Source organism: Dinoponera quadriceps, unplaced genomic scaffold (genome assembly GCF_001313825.1).
Source record: "Dinoponera quadriceps isolate SergipeBrazil2010 unplaced genomic scaffold, ASM131382v1 scaffold323, whole genome shotgun sequence".
Taxonomy (NCBI): domain Eukaryota; kingdom Metazoa; phylum Arthropoda; class Insecta; order Hymenoptera; family Formicidae; genus Dinoponera; species Dinoponera quadriceps.
This window is the reverse complement of record NW_014554579.1, coordinates 45,880-64,516: the sequence shown is the minus strand read 5'-3', so window position 1 is coordinate 64,516 and position 18,637 is coordinate 45,880. Positions and strand designations below refer to the sequence as shown.

The window sequence follows — 18,637 nt, the reverse complement described above, 5'->3', positions numbered from 1 at the left end:
TTCGTTCGCCGCCGCCGCCGCCGCAAATTGCGCCATTCACGTCTCAATAGCCGACCTTCACCCCGTGCATTTAGCATCCACATACGATGCATGTACGCGCCTATCGGTCGCCTACAGGACGGCCTATCGCAAACTGGGTGACTCACTTGGTGTACGACGGCTACAACGACGACGACGCTGGCGCGCGGTACACACAGTAATCTGAGAGCAACGTGATATATACACCACATCTTCGATTGTCAGTTTCCTTCTCGCGAAAATTCATCGGTGAGAACAAGAACTAGTCGTGGAAATACAAATTTCGCCAATGTAATTAATCTCACACAGGGATACCGAACCATGGAAATCGCATTAATCGTTGGCCGCGCTAATTATCCCACGTTATTCTATCAAAGCCTTTACATAATAATTACATAATAATTTACATAATAATTGACTTCGTCCGTTGATAATATTATCAATCCAACCATAAATAAAGCTATATTCCCTTCGTAAAATAGTGCCTTCCTAGCTAAAGATACATGTAGACGCTCGGATCAAGTTGTTTGTGCAAAAATCTCAGTATATTCTATTTATTTTGTCTCATCTTCTTCAACGACTGTTATAAGCAAGTTTTATAATTTACACAATCACGTACATTCAGAAAATCGCATTTTTCGACGACCAATTTGATTTGGACCAAAACATTTCCCTTCATTATAAATTACAACATTTTACCGCAACAGGAGCGATAGGCTAAAAAGGGTCAAAGTTACATTATTGTGCTAGGAAGTAATAATTAAAATCGTTTATCTCGTTTAGATTCGATGCAATGTCCTTATTATGTGACTGAAACGCCATCATCGTAGAAATATCACTTTAATTCGAACGAACAACAATCGGGTGCGTGCGCGACGTGCTGTATGAAACGGTATCGTTTCTAAATTGCTCGTGAGAGCAATGGAATCGAATTGTGCGCGTCGGTGATCACATTGTCACTAATCTCGTCAATATCAAATTACCTCTAACAAGTAGCGCATCGCCCAAGTATACGCTTTGCGTATAATCATATGTTAATTGGTTCCGAGTATTGCGAAATACTCAAGCGTTCTTATATATTTATGAAAACTCAACGCGAAAAGATGCGTGCGGACTTTCCCGATTTCATTCGACATGACTCACTAACTAATCTTAATTAGACAGACAGAGAAACTCGACGAGTGAGGTCGATCGATCGTGTGTGTGTGTGCGCGCAACGATAATAAAATGGCTATTTAATACACGAAATCTCGCACAGAGACTCCTCATTACATACTTTCAAGACACTTTAGTTCATCGAGAAGGATATTTCGATGATGATAACGTTTATAACGAGCGTGTTATTGATACAAACGAATGAAAAATATCGCAATAATAGACCGGAACATTTTCATATCGTGTGAATGGAGATTAGTCGGATATTTCGATGAAACAAATTTTCCGGCGGATCTCTCGTCGACAAGTAGTCCGATGATCGCGATAACGGATAAATATATAGACATACGTACAGGTGTTGCCGCGTGCCCAATGTTGGGCCTGAGTCCCCTGGATGATGGCCGTCACCGACATCATCGGTTTCTCCTTCTTCATCATCTTGCTCGGCTTGCCCGTTCTACTTTCACTCGTCACCGTGAACCGATTTGTTCAACGACTCTCTCTCTTTCACAGTTTCTTTCTTCCCCTACACCCCCGGAAACACACCAACCACCCCGTCGTAATTTATTTCTCTCAAGCGGAAGCCTGTCGCGTCATTTCGTCTTCTACTGGTCCACCTGCCGCTCCTTCTTTTGGTAATCGATTTGGTATGGTTGCTCACACTGCACTTCTTTGGTACGTTAGTGATCGACCGCAGTTATTTTACTATTCTCTACGGTTAGAAGAGTGATATTTCAGGAGCGGGAAGGCGGCGCAATTCTAGCGGACGCGAGAAGTATCCTACGTTGAAAATGTTCGAATCCCATGACGTTTACCGATAAGTAGCTTGTAAACATACACTCCCTTGTGTCACAAATCACGCATTATGACAACGGCGACAAGAAAGAGAGCGTTGATAAATGCGCGATTTATTCCGATTTCGGTGAGTTATCCCTCGACTTTTATCGCCGTTTACCGCATTCTGCGGTTTTGAACTTATCGAAGGCATAATAATTATTTTTCATCTTGCCGAATCCAACGTGTTTAAAGTGGTCGCGCGATTGGTCGGACGGATGATCTCGACGAATATATTCGAGAAACATCGCCTTAAGTGTGGCAAGCGTGACGCGTGCAATTAGTCACGGGTGTAGGCAGCGCTTGAATTTTTACCGTGGCCCGTCTTTCTTCATCGATCAAATTATCGGATCGATTAATGCGCACTCGTATTTGCGCGTTGCTCGAGTAATGCTCGCTGCATGTAAAAGCGGTTGAAAGCGTAACTCTTTCGGGGCAATGTGGACTCGCGCGAATGAAACTGCAGAAAGGCAAGAGTGGGGGCGGCGAAGATCAAAAGTCCGCAGACGGTCGTATTTTGCGCGTTTAAGAGAAAGCCCTTTCGTGAGGTCGCCGCACGGTCGTCCCACGGGAATGCCCTCCCCCGCAGACGATCATTCGCTCGCGCAAAAGTCGGCCGACAGGTGCGATATTTTTGAGATGCGCTCGTAAGGGTTTATTATAAAAAGCGAACTGTTGTTCCAGACAGCTAAAAGCGCTTCGCGTCGACAAGGGGCTCTCTAAAAATATTTATCGTCGGCTTTTATACAGTTTCTCGAAATAAACCGATCGTTTCGCGACGACCTTGACGCGCGCGCAGGAAATGCGCTCGGCCGGACGCGCTTACGTAACGCGCGAAATGCACGACCAAGGGTCCTTGCTAATTCCCGACAATTGCATCGAAAGCAGGTGGCCGATCCTTCCTCGTGCGTTTGTTCGATCGTGGGCGGCCAGATCGCGCGACAATCGTTAATGCCCCGAGGTTAAAGTTCAAGGTTAACGCCAAGACTGCGCCCACGCTATAGGCGGATCGATATGTACCGGGTGCTGTATGAAAGCTGCGCGATGAATCAAACGGACGAGATGCGATATTTCGAATTACAAATATTGCCGATCGAATCAACCGAGAAATATCTAACTTTGCAATCAAGACAGATATCCAAATTTTCTTGTATTGCATTCCGATCGAATGACATACGATGAAATCCCGAGAGAAAAATCCTCTCTCGCATTATCAACACGTTCACTCACTGAGATAGAGTGACGCAGGCGGGCATGATCGATGAACGTTATTATAGAGAGGGGATATTGATCGGCACGTTAATTCTGCACGGGTCAACGACAAAAATATGCCGCCGTTATATGAGGAGGGGGCGCTGTATTTTACGCATGACGCGCGCGCGATAGACACGATCTCTTTCATGCGCCGCCAATGTGATGCAGATTTGCTCGATTGAATCGCTCTCGTCCACTGAATAGCGCGAGAGGATTTATGTTACCGGAATAAGTCGGTATTACACGCGTGAATGATTTCTATACAAACGTGATGTATATTTACGGTCGTCGGATAAAACGAGAAAATTTTCTACGTCGTAATTTCGCGTTTGTTCACATCACGACACGCGGACATTGTCTCGATTCTCCCAAATATCGCGAAAATCCGTCGTTCCTCACGTGAATATAATAATAGACGAAAACGGGACTTTGAACCGATATTCTCGTCGTTGAGCGTAATTTTTGAGCTCGCTTGTTGTCACGAATGTCACGGCATTTCGGGCATTTCACACACTGATGGTGAACAAGCGCGCGTCGTCCGATACTTTATGTGTCATCTCGGAGCATTGATTTTTCACAATGAGAGCCCGTACGTATGCTGTTGTCCGCGCGCGCGGGACAGTTTATTGAATGTTAAACAATCGCGTACAGCAGACGAGAGACAGCAGACGACGATGAATCGTTATGCGCGCGCAAACGTTCGTAAATCGAGGAGCGTTTTGTATTGCACCAGACCATCTGTCGTGCACGGAGGAATTTTCGGGGGATATTGGAAGATAAAAAGAGGAAAAAGAAATTGTGTCGGCCATTTTTTTCAATTAATAGAACGAAAATCTCTTTCATCTTGATATATTATTCTCAAGAGACTAATCGACTAATCGTTAAATGAGAGATTGTAATCGTAAAAAAAAAGAGGCGGAACGGAATATAGAATTTCCGTGGCACGTGCATTCAGTCGCGCAATAGACGCCACTATGTCCCCGCTAGAGAAGTCATTGCGCTGTCGTTACACGGGTTCAAGTATAGCACGTGACGACACTTGCTAAGATCACCGACACGCTGAAAGCACGACGATTCGTTGGCGGCGATGACTCTTGGCACAGCAAGACTGTCAGTGGCGGATCAGGGCCGCGGATTGAGCAAGCTTTTAAACGACATCGTTTCCAACTACCATCGAAATAAACAACCTGACGCGAAGAAAGAAGATGAACGCGCTTCGGGAGTTACGTCGGAGACGCAACCAATATCGTTTGCTCTCTCTCTCTCTCTCTCTCTCTGTGTACGGTAAGCTGCTATTTTCGCGCCATCGGTCGCGATCGTTAAATTTAGTTTGGGATTATTTCGAGACAAACTTCCGCATATTAGAGAAAAGTGTGCGCGATCGGAAGAAAAAAAGAGCCTTGCCTCGTCAATTCGCGACTCGCTCGACCCGGCCGCCACCGTCGCCATATAGCCGCACAGCTGAAGCCGCCGTTTATCGATCTCTCGCGTCGCCGAGGGCATCGGGCGGCCGCGCGCAGCCTTCGCGATGGTCCGCGAAGGTCGCGAAAACTCTCCCGAAGGACGAGCATGGATGCGGCCACCGGCCCCGGGATGCACCGCGTAAACACTCATCGGAAACGCACGGTGGTGATTTATCGATCGACGCCTCGTACTACATCATGTCTCGGGCATGCTTTGTATGATGCTAACTTACCGAGCGATTAATTCGAGGAAAAGGAAAATATTGTTCAACCTTTGTGGAGAATATTTCGAGGTAGGTAGGTAGGGAGATGAGCTATTCTTCTTGCCGATAAATCCGATTATAATCTATCAAACCGATTCTATTCGGGTTTTTTATTTCCACCATATAGAGGTGACCACGAGCAAACAGCGATTAGTGTTGTTGGTTAGCACGAGGATGTCTCGATTTAATCTAAAATTTTGATTCAAGGGTTCATTGAAAACTACGAGGTTCTCTCTCGGAATTATAAATAAATGAATTTCCAATAGAAGCTCACAGTGTTGGTCTTTTCTTACTTCGAAATTTGGTGAGACCAGTAAATTCGGAAGCGGATTAAACAAACGATGACGAATATCTTTATTACATTAATTTGCGATTTTTCGTTTCACAAGACAGTCGCTGTGAATGGCAAGATGAAAACAAAAAAGAAAACTCGCAACTTGGTAGACCCTTGGTGTATGTGCGGCGGAAAACACACCCCGGGGAGCACAAATCTAGCCTCTCTATGCCGCGTCATTGCAAAATTCCTCCGAGTGCAACGTTAAGAAAGGGTTAACCAACTTGACGAAGCCTTCGCCTTGCCGGCGATGCGCCGTCAGCGACGAAAATAAGCAACACAACGTCCGAGCAGAGAGGAAGGGAGAAGAGGAGTTCGCGTGAGATTTGGCAGCAGAGTTCGGAGTCCGCGCGAATCTTGGTGCCGCGACGTCTCTCGTTGCTAATTTCACACGACAACAAATCGCTCTGTTTGCTGCACCAACAGAGAGAGAGAGGGAGAAAGGGCGGTCTTCTCGAATTTCGAGAGCAAACAAACGCTTACGGCAGGTTTTACACTATTGCGATGCACCACAATCACACAAGCATACACCCACTTTTTAAAAGTCGAAACCATCTGAAATTCCGGCAAACGCCGTGGGATTCTTTCCTCGCGTCGCGCCGACGGTATTCCACGCGCTTTCGTCTCGCCGCCGACGTTGTTGTCGCGTCACGAGGACGTGAAAAGTAAAGCCATCGCGCACTTGGTGATGCACTTCTGCGGGAGGAAGAAGGGAAAGAGAATTCGTGACGCGACCCGGTCAGAGAGGAGGGCAGAGAGAGGACAAATGAGGTAGGAAAGAAGGGATGCGAATAAACGACGAGAGAAAGAGAATGTGTAAAGTAGTTGCACAGCGGAAAGAGAAAGAGAGCAGCGATACCTCTCGCGCGTACCCGAACGACCCGATTCACCGACTGACTGACTCAATGACTGACTGACTCGGAGATGCACGGCGCTAAAGGCGACTGAGCGCTAGCCGGCCGGTCTGGCTCGTTGCATGTGAGCGTGCAGCTCCCAGACGAGAGGGGAGAGGTCGGAGGGCGCGGCAGGGAGGGAGGAGGGGGAGAATGCAGGAGGGGGGATGCGGAGAATGCGAGGAGGAGTCGGCGAACGAAAGAGGAGGGAGCAGCGAAGAGGGGTTAGGAGTGCAACAAAGTCCCGCCCGGCGTTTCCACTTGCACTTTTGTTGTACGACGCGCAACGAGGGAAAGGACGAGAATACCTCTTTTTTTCTCTCTCTCTCTCTCTCTCTCTCTCTCTTTGTCAAGCTGCCGGATTTTTATCGATAATTACAATGCGCGAGAGCCCCGCTAATTTCTCGAGGTAGTTGCGACAAAATTCTCCGATTGAAGAACGAGACGTGAGGTGTGGAATGAAGATATCCTTCCTTTCACGAGCGATTCACGATTTTTCTTGTTTTCAATGCGACAGAACGTCATAAAGGCGACGCGTATTACGTGGAATAATTCCCATTATGCAAGACGAATATCTCATTCTCTGCAAACCGCAGAGAGCAATTTTGCGAGCATCGACATTAAAGGTGAAACGATCGGAGCTTCCTTTCGCGACTCATTAGGTGCAACCGCAATGATTATTATTATGCCGAACGACGGATGCTCTTAATGACTTTTTGAACGCGAACCCGCACAAAGACTCCAGCTGACGAAATAAAAATAAGATGAAAAAAGCGAAAATCACGGTGAGAACTCACCGGTAGAAGCCCGACCTTTCACGAGCTATTCGTGGTGGATTTACGAGCACGGTCATTCGAATCGATGAGAGAACGTGCACCGCGACGATGATGGAAACACAACCTTACTGTTCGAGGTCTTGTATATGCCGCGCCGATGGATAGGGAAGGACGAAAGATCTCGGTTCAAGGAAAGAACGTGCAACGAGAGAGAGAGAGAGAGAGAGGAGACGAAAAAGAAGAACGAACCAGGGAAAGAAAAAGAGAGAGGGACGGGCAAGTGGAAAGATAGAGCTTGCGCCGCCACTGTGGAGCTTAGGAGTCAAGTTCTAGTGCACGGCCGAAACGGGAGAGTCGACTACCTCCTTTCCCGCGACCCCACCATCAGGGGCCCGGAGGGAGGGAAGCGCCGCTTTGAAGTGGTAGGGAAAAGAGTGAGAGAAGGGAGAGACTTGAGGGATAGACGAGTAGGAGGGCTTGCACGGCGCGTTTTGCAATGTTGAGCGTGCGCGCGAGCCCTCCTCTTGCATGGGGATTCTACCAGGTGTGACCGAAATTTGCGCCGGCGGAGCGAGCGAGCGTGCGGATAATAGGGAATACGATAAAGAGGTGCGCGCAAGCGTGTGTATACTTGTATGTAGGAACGCGTGTGAGGACGGTTCGATTGGAGACTTTTTTTTTTACCTTTCTCTCCGAAGGAGAGAGAGAGAGAGAGAGAGAGAATCGTCATTAATATCTTTCACGATTTCGGGTTTTTCAAACGCATTTAGATTGCACCGTGATGACGAATGCAAAATGACCTTTCAAACGCAGGCAATCGTACAAAATAACTTTGCTGCTGTAGCGAAACCATCTATCAAATGTAATTATTGCCATAACCAAATTAGCAAATTATTTGTAACCTGAGCAGAAACAGTTTTGTTTCTCCAGGATAGAAAATATTCCGTTGAGTGAATTTGCCCATAGGATACATTAATTTACTGTTGGAACAAAATAGCGTTTTGTTACATTCACTAATTTGTTCATACAATAAAACAATTTATAGATTCAGCAAATATATCCAGCAATTAGTATTCTAAATAAATCGTTTTGCCATCCACATAGTAACTGATAGATTTTACTGCAACGATATAAAATTTTCCAACAAATGATTTTCTTTCCGTGTAATCACGGTGTCAATTTGGTCGCGTCATAAGCGTTACGTGTGTCGCGATTATCTGGACGATCGATGAAAATAGCTGAGAACTCAGTCCAGTAATAAGAGCTCAGATCGATCGCGAATAATACGGTAAACTCGTTTAATTGACAGACCTCATTCTATCTAAGCTCGGCAAACGCGCCTATAATATTATAGAATATGTGCATCCTGTATCTCGTCCGCGACTACTAATATTTAGATATGCGATAGTTGATAGGCACACACATGTATAGGGTGTCCCAACAGGGACAAACCTCGTGAGAACGTACAACACAGTGAGATGAAAAAAGCCATTTTGCTAACAACACGTAAAATTGCGAATTATTAAAAATTACTGTGTATAGAGGTTTCTTTAATTAATAATCCAAAAATTACGAAAGTACGAAAGTTGTTACTCGGAGATGCACGGCGCTAAAGGCGACTGAGCGCTAGCCGGCCGTGTATGGTATCATGAGGGTCACTTTCTCTTTAGTTTTTATCACAATGGACAAAAATAAAGAATAATAAATTTATCGAATATGCCTAATATCTTGCTATATTTCCATCTTACGTACTCCCACTCAAAGAAAACATTTATAAATAGTTGTTTCTTCATTAATATGTAGCACGTTTGGTGGAAAAATATAGTATATTTACTCATATCCGAGACTTACTAGAAACTGAGAATAAACAATTTTGTTAGAAAAACGTCGTTCACTCGTTCGCAATAAACGATCTCACCGTTCCAAGGAAATATACGACAAAGAATACTCTTTCAATGGGCCACCAACTTGCTCCTAACAATTTCGCATTCCTACCGAACACGTAAAATGCTCTCTCTCTCTTTCCTTAATAATAATTTAAAAAATATTGAAATATATTCATACGTTACGCAAACAACATATTTGCATGTATTTCTTCGGATGTGTTTGTACAGTCCAACAGTTTCTTTTCTTTTGCACTTCTAACGAAAAACCGAAAAACGTTCATAACTTATAAAAAAATTACCGATACTTGCATTATATTGCGCGAACTTAAAGAGCATCTTCGCGCGACTGGTTAGCGAAAAAGGACTCACAGGATGAAACACGTGTCACGAAGAGCAACCTGCGCCACACCTGTTTCGATACCTCCATGATAAAGTTCGCCATGGCAACATCCTAGGCATGCCCGTTGTTCTCGTGAGAGAGAGAGAGAGAGAGAGAGAGCTCAATTTTAAGTTGCCGCCCGCTTCGTTGCCTGTAACATTCGTGCTCGAAAAAAACCTGTGTTTGCAAAACCGCAAACAACATTACCGGCCGACGAGTTATCTATGTATTTGCATAAAGAACTAACTCGTGAAGTATCGTCGCACAAGAGATCGAACAATCTACGGCTCAGCAGGACTTCGTATATTCAAAACGAGGGATCTTGAGGGATACGAGACCGTGAGAAAATTTGTCAGTAAAAGGATTGTCAAAATGAGAGATCGTTGAATAAAAAAAAAAAATGCTTTACGCAGGAGATATTAGATATTTGAGTATATTAATACATACAATAACTTGACTATCGATTATTAACATATTTCTGTCTATTCATTCAGCAGAAAACGATATTCAGCGTTACCTAACACTGGTGATGCATCTCTAACGCTAAGCTGTAGAGGAAGTTTGTCGTCGGTTTTTGCATTGTCGACTGCAGGCCAGCGTGTTTGGCCCATATGCCGGCGAACCGACACTGCACCACGACACATCTACAACGCTCATCACGCGAGGAAACTACCATCACCACTACCAACAACGTCATCAATAGAGACTGTTCTTGCGTGCGTGCTCGTGAGTGGTTGTCAAGGTTAGCCACCTACTCGCCGCAGCGGGCCTGTGCACTCCCCAGTGCATGCGAGCCGTCTTTCCAGCTTTAAAGTTTATTACGTGTTCTCGCAAAGAACCGAAGGCTCGTCGTCGTATGACTTTATAAAGGCAGACGCGATTAAATGTGCAATTCGCTGGCTCGCTCCTCCTTAGCGTTGTTCCGCGTGCGTTGACCTTATTCTCGCGAAATTCTGGGTCGCCGTCTTCTTACGCACCGAGGTTACCGTGGACGCTTATCTTGCGACGTTACGCGATCATTCTGAGCAGCGAACTGCTTTACCGTTGTTATCTAATTATTTTCCTCGGGGGAAGGGTGTTTCAAAATATTTCGATGCCCAAACCTTAACGAACAGTCTCCGGATTACGAATGAATAATCTCATCGTAACGAAAACACGGGTAGTTTCGAACGTGCCTGCGATTTCGATAATTTCTAACGTTGCGAATAGATGGGCGTGCATCATCACGCGTGATTTTCGATCGACGCGCGCAAGATCCAACTGCATACGAGAGACCGCAAGTTTTTTGCGAGCGCAGCAGCAGGACGAGGAAAGGTTAACTGGACTGGCCGATATTCCGTTTACGCATTCTTCGTCGGAACTGGTTTCGCCGTCGTCGTCGTCGTCCGAGAGTCGATTTTCTCTACGGCCCCTAGAGAGCGAGATCAGCAAATGCGAACAGAAGCGAAATTTGAGATTTCCGTGTTCAATGCACCTTCTCTTTCTTTCAACTCACCCCGCTGCACACTTCCATGTTGAAATGCCTTCTTTTACGTCGCAAGATAAACCTCTTTCCAGGAAAATATTAAGTATCAGGTTGGTCTGAATCATTGAGAGTTCAACGAGCGTCTTTCTTCCGTTTCGTCCGAGGATAGCACACACTGAATGACGCCGTGTTCGCATCTCCTCGGCAACATAAACGAGTTTTCGCGCCCCGACCGAGTCGTCTCAGAGAGGAAGGCTCGATCGAGCCTTCTATTACCAACGAGGATATTCCCGGCAAACACTCCAGTCTCGAGCGAATAACTTCGAAAGCAAATTTTTTAGGAATCCTCATCGAATGTACCGCGGGAAAACACAGCTTTGTACAGCTCGCGGTAATATCTCGTAGGAAAGAAGGAAACAATATCGTGTAACGAGCCGCGACAGATGTTACTGATAGCATTCTTCTTCTTCCTCCTCCTCTGAAAATCTTGCCTCGGAATCGCTCCACTTTTTATTTCGCAGATTTAAAACTTCCTGCATTTATGTATACCCCGCGCGTTCGCCGTATGCTACGACGGGGCCGACACAAAAGTGTGGCGGGCTGCCTTGAATCGCGAAACTGCACGAATCGTTAGCCGGGGCGAGGAAGAAGATGACGACGAGGAAAGTTCCCAAGGAGAGAGGAGAGTCTGAGAGCGAAGCAGCTGTTTCGCCTGGTCCGGTACAATGCAAAATTCGACCTCTAATTCTAAAGCGGTTCGCCAATCAGCCGCGTCATTGTTCGCTAGTGAAAGCTCGCGATTTTTAGGGGGCTAATCGTTCCATGAATCCTAATGAGCGACTTTGGAAGGAAGAAAGAAGAGGGGGGACGCAAGAAAAAAAAAATTCCGAGAACAACGACGAGAAGAGGTTCAATGGAGCCAAATGAATCTCGCGCATTGGTGCCGAGAGAGCGCGTCTGTGATTATAAAACCGAATAATTCCGTATACGATTATTGCTTACGATAATGCCATCTCGAATTATATTACGAGTCTCTACGGAGCGAAAGGACGTGTGAGAATCTTATAAGAAACAAACGAAATTCACACCGGACGAGAAGCTGGAAGGAAGACGCCGTGGATCGCAATATATCGCTGTTCCAACACGTCGCGTTTATCAGACGCACGATTTCAGGCGTCAGAAACAGTCGCGACCGACCTCGAGTACGTCGGTTGCGCTAACGCGATCACGCGCACGCATGTAGCTGCCACGCTATAAATAATGCTCCTCCACGACAAAACGGATGATCAATCGGGTGTAGGTGTAGGGAAGGAGGACGCGAGCGAGGGAGGGAACGAACGAGCAAGAGGGGAAAGAACAGTCAAGGACGATGTACGTGACCGTCGCATTGCGACGACGGATTCTGTTGAAGATCCTGAAATTCCACGGCCGAGAGAAGATGCGTTGTCGTGTTTATAGGTGACGTATAAATAGTACGTTCACCCGACGAATCTCCCTCGCTCGTTGGGTCTGGAATGCGTTTATTTCGCGGGTGAATCTCGTGGCTGAAATATGAGTAGCGTAATATCTCGCGCACGGATCATCGTAAATCTTTCGACGATCTTCCGATCAATCGACAATTTATTGATTTGAATCAATTGCAAACGGCGGTTACGAAGGAAAATCGGACCGACGACTGGGTAATTTTGCTGATTGATATCGACATGCTGTGTTACATGCGCCTAAAAAGTGTCTAATGAAATGTCGAAATAAAGTTGATTTCGCGATAATAAAAAGCGAAAATTTATCCCATTCTGTTAATTAACGCGCGCCTTTATTAATTGCACACGCGGCTGCATATTGAGGACAATGTTATATCGCGCGATACGCTTTTGTTTCCTTTTTTTTCTTAGGTTAAAAATAGTAACGTGGCACACTCTTATCTGTGTGAACAAACATGCGCGTGAGGTATGTGTCTCATTATATTATATCGCTCTTCACACCGAAATGCGAACGATGAATGTAATGAGGCTGCGGAGAGAGATAAGAGTCGTCTCTACTTATCGACTTCTTTCTCCCGGTACGATAGCCTTCGGAGAACAACTGCCGACATCTTAAATGTTCTCATTTATTTACAAAACAAACAAAATGGTCTAAAGTTACTCGCTCGCGGAAGAAGCGTCCTGGGGAAACCCTTTGGGCAACGATAAGCAAAAATATGCATTCGGAGCTTCGTAAACTCTCAAGACGTTTTCGATTCTTCAAATTTCCCGCCGTTCACATCTCGCGAAGACGACAAAATTCCTTTCCCGTCTTATCGCCTCCCGGTTTCCCTGCGAACCTTGGCCGAGTTAAAGATACCGCGAAGCACTGGTCGCTCCGCGAAGAGCGCGGAATCGTGTGCGATCTACCTAAAAATTAGTATTATTCCTCGTTTCCCACGACGGGAGTAATCTATCGCTGCGGGCGAGTGTAATTACACGGCATAACGGCGATATCTCTTCGAATCTCAAAATATAAATTTTCCTAAAAACCTGACCGAAATTTTTCTTATGGTTTTCCTATACTTTAATTGATCCTAGAAATATCCTTCCTTTTCATCGTTTTCATGAAAGCCGCGCTAATCACATAGAGATGGTATGAAGTCTTAAAGAAATGATGAATAATCAGCCAAAAAGCAACTACTTACGTGTACAACAAAGGAGTATAACAGGAAGGTGTTCCACGTGATAACTAGTATACATAGACGTTGTGTTACTCACAAGAGAGAACGAATGTTGACAAACTGAATGCGATAAGTGCAAACGTATAATGTAATATTATGTTTTACTACTGACGTAAAACTCCCTATCGCGACTAAGCTCCGTAAGCGTCGGTAGAAAATTCGAGGGTATAGTCCTTGCGTCACATTTATACGCGGAGAAAATCCGCACTTGACCCGATTTCGGGCACGCGTGATCATTCTCTCACCCGCCCACTGTAGGGGAAAAGCTCCCCCCCCCCTCTGCACGAGATGCATTTCAGTCAGAAATTACATCGTGCGGCCGGCCTTGACATTCCCACCGCGCGCGATCGGCATAAATGAAACCCCGTCACGTAAAACCGCAGCTGCGGTATAAACGACGTAAAGAACCGATCCGACCGAACTACCTCGTAAAGTTTGTCGCCTGCCAGAATATACGGTGTTTATCCGGAAACGATCGTCGCGCTGTTTCAACGCGCGCTAATCCAGATGAATCGATTTCAGCTCCGATTCGTCGTACTTCTTAGGCACACTCCCCCAATTAGCGATAACTCTGTAAAGTTAATGCGCCTTCGTTACGCCCGGTTAAAATAGATCGATTGCCCTTATTCATCAAGCTACGATCGCATTATTTTATTTCAACGAAAATTATTATCTCGATCAACGATATAGAGCATTGTTCTCTCTATTAATAACGAAAGTTTTCGCACAACAATCGAAAAATGCATATTATAAAAGTGCGTTAAACCAATGTCAAACAAAGTATATTTGTAGAGGCACGTGTAATTTCCCAAATTTTGTCCTCTTCCATACAAAATACTTTTACTTGCATAATTTCTCTATTTTTCCGACAATTTTTCCCAGAAGATGGCAAGACGTGTCGTGCGGTAATAAAAATAATACACGTTGATTTCGCGAGCGAGTGAAATGTGTATTGAGGGAATAAGTCACACGAGTCAGAGAGAGAGAGAGAGAGAGAGAGAAGAAACGTGATTAAGAGAACCTGTTGGGTGAAAAAGTGAGAGAATATATATAGGTCGACACGTTTTCCCAACTCGTTGAAAATTTTCCACTCCGGGAATGCAGCAGCCGAATGCAGCAACCGGATAAATAGAAGATTCCGTGTACAAAAACTACAATGCTTCGCGCGTAATTCCGAATATGATCGCTACTTGCGATATAATTGCCGCGATTAATCCAAGTGTCTTTGAAAACGACTTGAAAGAAATGCACGTTATCATGGCGTATCATTCGTCTCAACGAGACAGATCGCCGAGATAGCCGAATACGATTGCCATCCAAGTTTGCGTCCGTATATTTTGATAGCTACGCGCGAGAAGAGTTTATCCCTGACCCGGGCAAAACGGGAATGCGATTCGATGGCCGGGAAGCTGGGAGCGCTGGCCAGGGTACGCGCGAAAGGAGGAGGCAAGTAGGTCAGTAGGTGACTCGTGCTAAACAGTGCACAGGAGTGTCCCGACATTGACCTATATGTCTACTTTGTATGTTCCCCTCCCGTGACCTTTCCTCTCTTTTCTCTCTTATCTCCTCTCTCTCTCTCTCTCTTCCAGCATCCCCTCCAGCGATGCACTTTCCAGCCAATTGCATATAGGGTCCGCTTGCAGCGTGTCGGAGTGCACTTGCCCCACTCCACCGACGACACCCCGGCGCCGAGCCGCCCCCCGTGGTGGACGCGATCGATGCCCTACACCAAGTGACGAAACTCGGGCCAAGCGTATGCCCTCCCGAACTTGTTAACCTCCCTGGCATATTATTACCGCGCGCGATCCTCTCTTTCTCTCTTGGCTGTGTGCGCGTGGCCGACTTTTCGCATCGTCGTCGGCGCTATTACGGAAAGGCCAATTACAAAAAAAGTTTCTTTCGTCATTCTCTGGAACGGTGATCGATACATCACGGTAATCGAGAGTATCGAATTAGCGCAACTTTATAACGATGTAGATTAAAGCAAGTTGATGATGCGCAGTACCGGCATCATTTTTCTCAGCTGAATCGGTGATCTCCAAAAGTACATAATGCGCACGAAGCAAAATTCGAAAGAAAATTTTATTAATTTACCACAAAATTGTAAACACGTTTATATCACCGCCATCGACGTCTATAGAATCACGTTTCGAGATCTATATCACAACGAGGGCACCGCCCTGGTGTCTCTCATCCGGTCCTCCAACAGTTGCGCGAAACCGACGTCGTACAATCTCACCTGTCGGTGAAGCGAGTTCGTCGTCGCGGACCTTGACGGGGACAGCGATAATAAATCGTTTCGTAACGCAATCTGCGTGCGCAAGAACGTGGCGTCGTGAGTAACTACAACCTTGCAGAAATATAAATAGCGTCCGGAAGGAAAGTGCGGGAGGTGAGAGAGAGAGAGAGAGAGAGAGAGAGACAAAACCGAGGAAAAAATTTAAAATCGTGACACGAATCAGTCCTTTCTCACGCCTCGTATCATCGAGAAACGCAACCTATGCCCTGCCTGCACACGTTACGTAATGCGTTCTCTCGTGTGGGTAAAGTCGTGCTGTTGAGTCTCCTGTATTCGCGAACTTACGGTATCACGCTGTACCAATACCACGGATCACGGTGCAATGGTGGATAATAGACTTTCGTTGATGAGGCGCATCTCGGGAGAGCGAATAATATCGCGATCGTATTAGGAAAATGACGTGGGTGCGGCCGTGCGAGGAGAAATATTATTGTCGACGACTGTGTATTTTTTTAGCGTTAAATAAAAGCTGAAACAGCAAAAAAGCTGTCACGCGCACGCAACATTTGTGGTGATCATTTTCTGTTTATTTTTAAAGACAGCCGTAATACTTGAAAGCAATGCCAATAAATGTTCGTGTGAAAAATGTCAAAATCAAATCGAGACGATCACAAAATAATGTCATAAGCTACGGTACAAAAAACGCTACGTTTTCGTAATAGTTTTCCAACATGCGATGCACAAGCTACTAGCTCGAAAGCAGAGAGAGAGAGAGAGAGAGAGATCAATACGAGGTAACAGTGAGAAATTGTAATTTCGCCGTTCACGGTTGAACGTGTAGAGCGAGCTAAACGGATAAAAAATTTCCGTTGAAAACAAGTGGCTAGATCTTGCCAAATTAATTATTTAATTATTTGTTTGCCGCATATATATTCTATCTGCAATCAGTTAAGTTATGCAATTAATGTATTGTTCATCGAAATTGAGGATGCAGATGGAATATATCGAAATAATCCAATGTTATATAATACTTGAGAAAGAGTGAGAGAGGGGGGGGGGGGAATAAAAGCTTCGAAATTTTGATTCGGGCACGAATCGACGGGCTCCTTTATTGCGTTATATTTGAAATATTTTTGTCTCGCCCGCGTATCTGTTCTGTTGCGCTGGTCACGCACGTCGGCCGCGAGATTCCCCTTGTTTCTCTTTCTTTATTTCTTTCTTTCCGTCGAGTTCGCAGAGAGAGAGAGAGAGAGAGAGAGAGAGAAAGAGAGAGAGAGAGAGAGAGAATCACCGCAATGAGATTAACGTTGCAAAATACATGAAAGAATATCATATTCCGCGACGACCGACAAGTCTCCTTGCAAAAGAGTTAAGATAGCAGATTCTTCTTAACGCAAAAGTTAACGATATCCTTTGAAAGTACGATTCGCGCGGGTAGCAAAAAACACTCGAACGCATTTATATCTCGCGCTAATTTCTTATCTTCGCGGCCGGAAGGACAGCGTCGCTCCCTGATGTCACGCATACGGGCGTGCGCGTATCTCGCGTGCGTCGTCATTTCGCGATCGACAAGTAATGATACCGTCGCAATTGTCTGAAAATTATCCGTCGTTCAGCGCAATTCCGCGATCGATCGCGGCGTCTTAATCAGCAAGTACGCACGTTCTCTCATTTCTAGCCACGAGGCGATCCCGGGGAAATTTGCGTGACAGTCCTTGAGAGCCGCGCAGGATTATAAATGTACGCGCGTGATGGCGCAACCGCGTGGCGAGATATCTTAATTGCTACCCGCATGTACGCAACATGGTACGACAATGCTACAATAGTGTCGTGCGCACGAGTGAGAGGAGAAGAGAGTAACTAAATTATCAGTACGCGTTTAATTAAGCGGTCGGCCAAGGTCGTTGCAGCTTGGAAATAGTTGGCCGAATCGCTGGAAAATTGTTACCCCGGGAAAAAAATGCGTGCACTTCAGGAGGAAGCCCACGAGAAAGAAATTCGGGGCGGAAAAGTGGGAGGTGATGCCCCGAAAAGGCTGATGTGTGTGTCTCCAGCTATTCGCTTGATATCACAATTTTACAAAAATACACCGATAATTATTCCGACGGCCGCGTATCGATAAGTAATGACGTTGAATTATTCAAATATTGTCCGATTGACTTTCTCGTGGCGCGAATAATTATAATTCGAACGTTTAGATAGTCGCGTTAGAAAAACTGTCGAAACATCGCATAAACGGTTAAAACGCGCCCAACACAGCCTAAATCACCATTCGTTGTAAAAGTTTGTTAGTTAATTCGAGATTTCCGTCAATTGCAAAAGACATTTATCCGTCGAATATTCACAACGCCTGACAATTTATCCGGGCGAGCTGTTTCGTCCGCTAGAGAGGAGGTAAATTTGTCTCTTTTATGATCGTTTACTCATCATCATTCGCGTTCAACATTATTCCACGTCACCAGGCCGGGAATAATAATTTCACGGCCATTAAACGCGTGGGAGGTTTTTACAGGTCGGCGCAAGAGACCCGCATCGACCTCGCATTCGATAAGTCAACGGCGGAGTATCTGCGTTTTCTGCATTTTAAAAATAGACATCGACCCAGGTGTGACTTTCTCGCGAACGGGGTTGTATCGAAAATATCTTCGCGTCGGGCGAGCGTTCGCCTTCAGCCGTGCGAGAAGCCGCGAAGTCTAGCGACGCGTGAATAATCGCGACCTTCGCAGCCTATCGTATAGTAGGTGTGTCCAATGTCACTGGGTCGGCGCATTCGAGAAACTGGCCAACAATACGGTGCAACAATTGCGCGACGCGATTGCGTAATTACGCTTCGCTGGAGCGCGATCCACGATCAATAAACTCGTCCGTGCACCCGAATGTGCGTCTAAGTAGGAGCAAAGAGCAGCAAGAAACTGTGTTTTTCCTCTTCATTCATAATTCATTTTTCTCGTGTTATTCCGCGCGAGGTCTAAGG

General features: G+C 45.7%; 1 protein-coding gene across 17 annotated transcripts in view; it reads right to left on the bottom strand.

Moving 5' to 3' along the window:
* The window catches only part of LOC106752144 (retinoic acid receptor RXR), a 41,191-nt gene that overhangs the window by 19,718 nt on the left and 2,836 nt on the right, over window positions 1–18,637 (bottom strand). Inside the window, exons 1-3 of one of the 17 annotated variants that reach the window (XM_014633618.1) lie at window positions 6,181–6,991; window positions 5,805–6,017; window positions 1,527–4,448 (exon numbers count right to left, since the gene is read on the bottom strand). The exons of 2 other annotated variants lie outside the window; for them this stretch is intronic. In XM_014633618.1, coding sequence (XP_014489104.1) covers window positions 1,527–1,611 — 85 coding nt within the window. In that variant the 5' untranslated portion in view covers window positions 1,612–4,448; window positions 5,805–6,017; window positions 6,181–6,991. Of the gene's footprint in view, window positions 1–1,526; window positions 4,449–5,804; window positions 6,994–18,637 lie in introns of those variants that run through there. 14 more of the 17 variants (XM_014633619.1, XM_014633629.1, XM_014633613.1 and 11 more) reach the window with 14 other exon arrangements.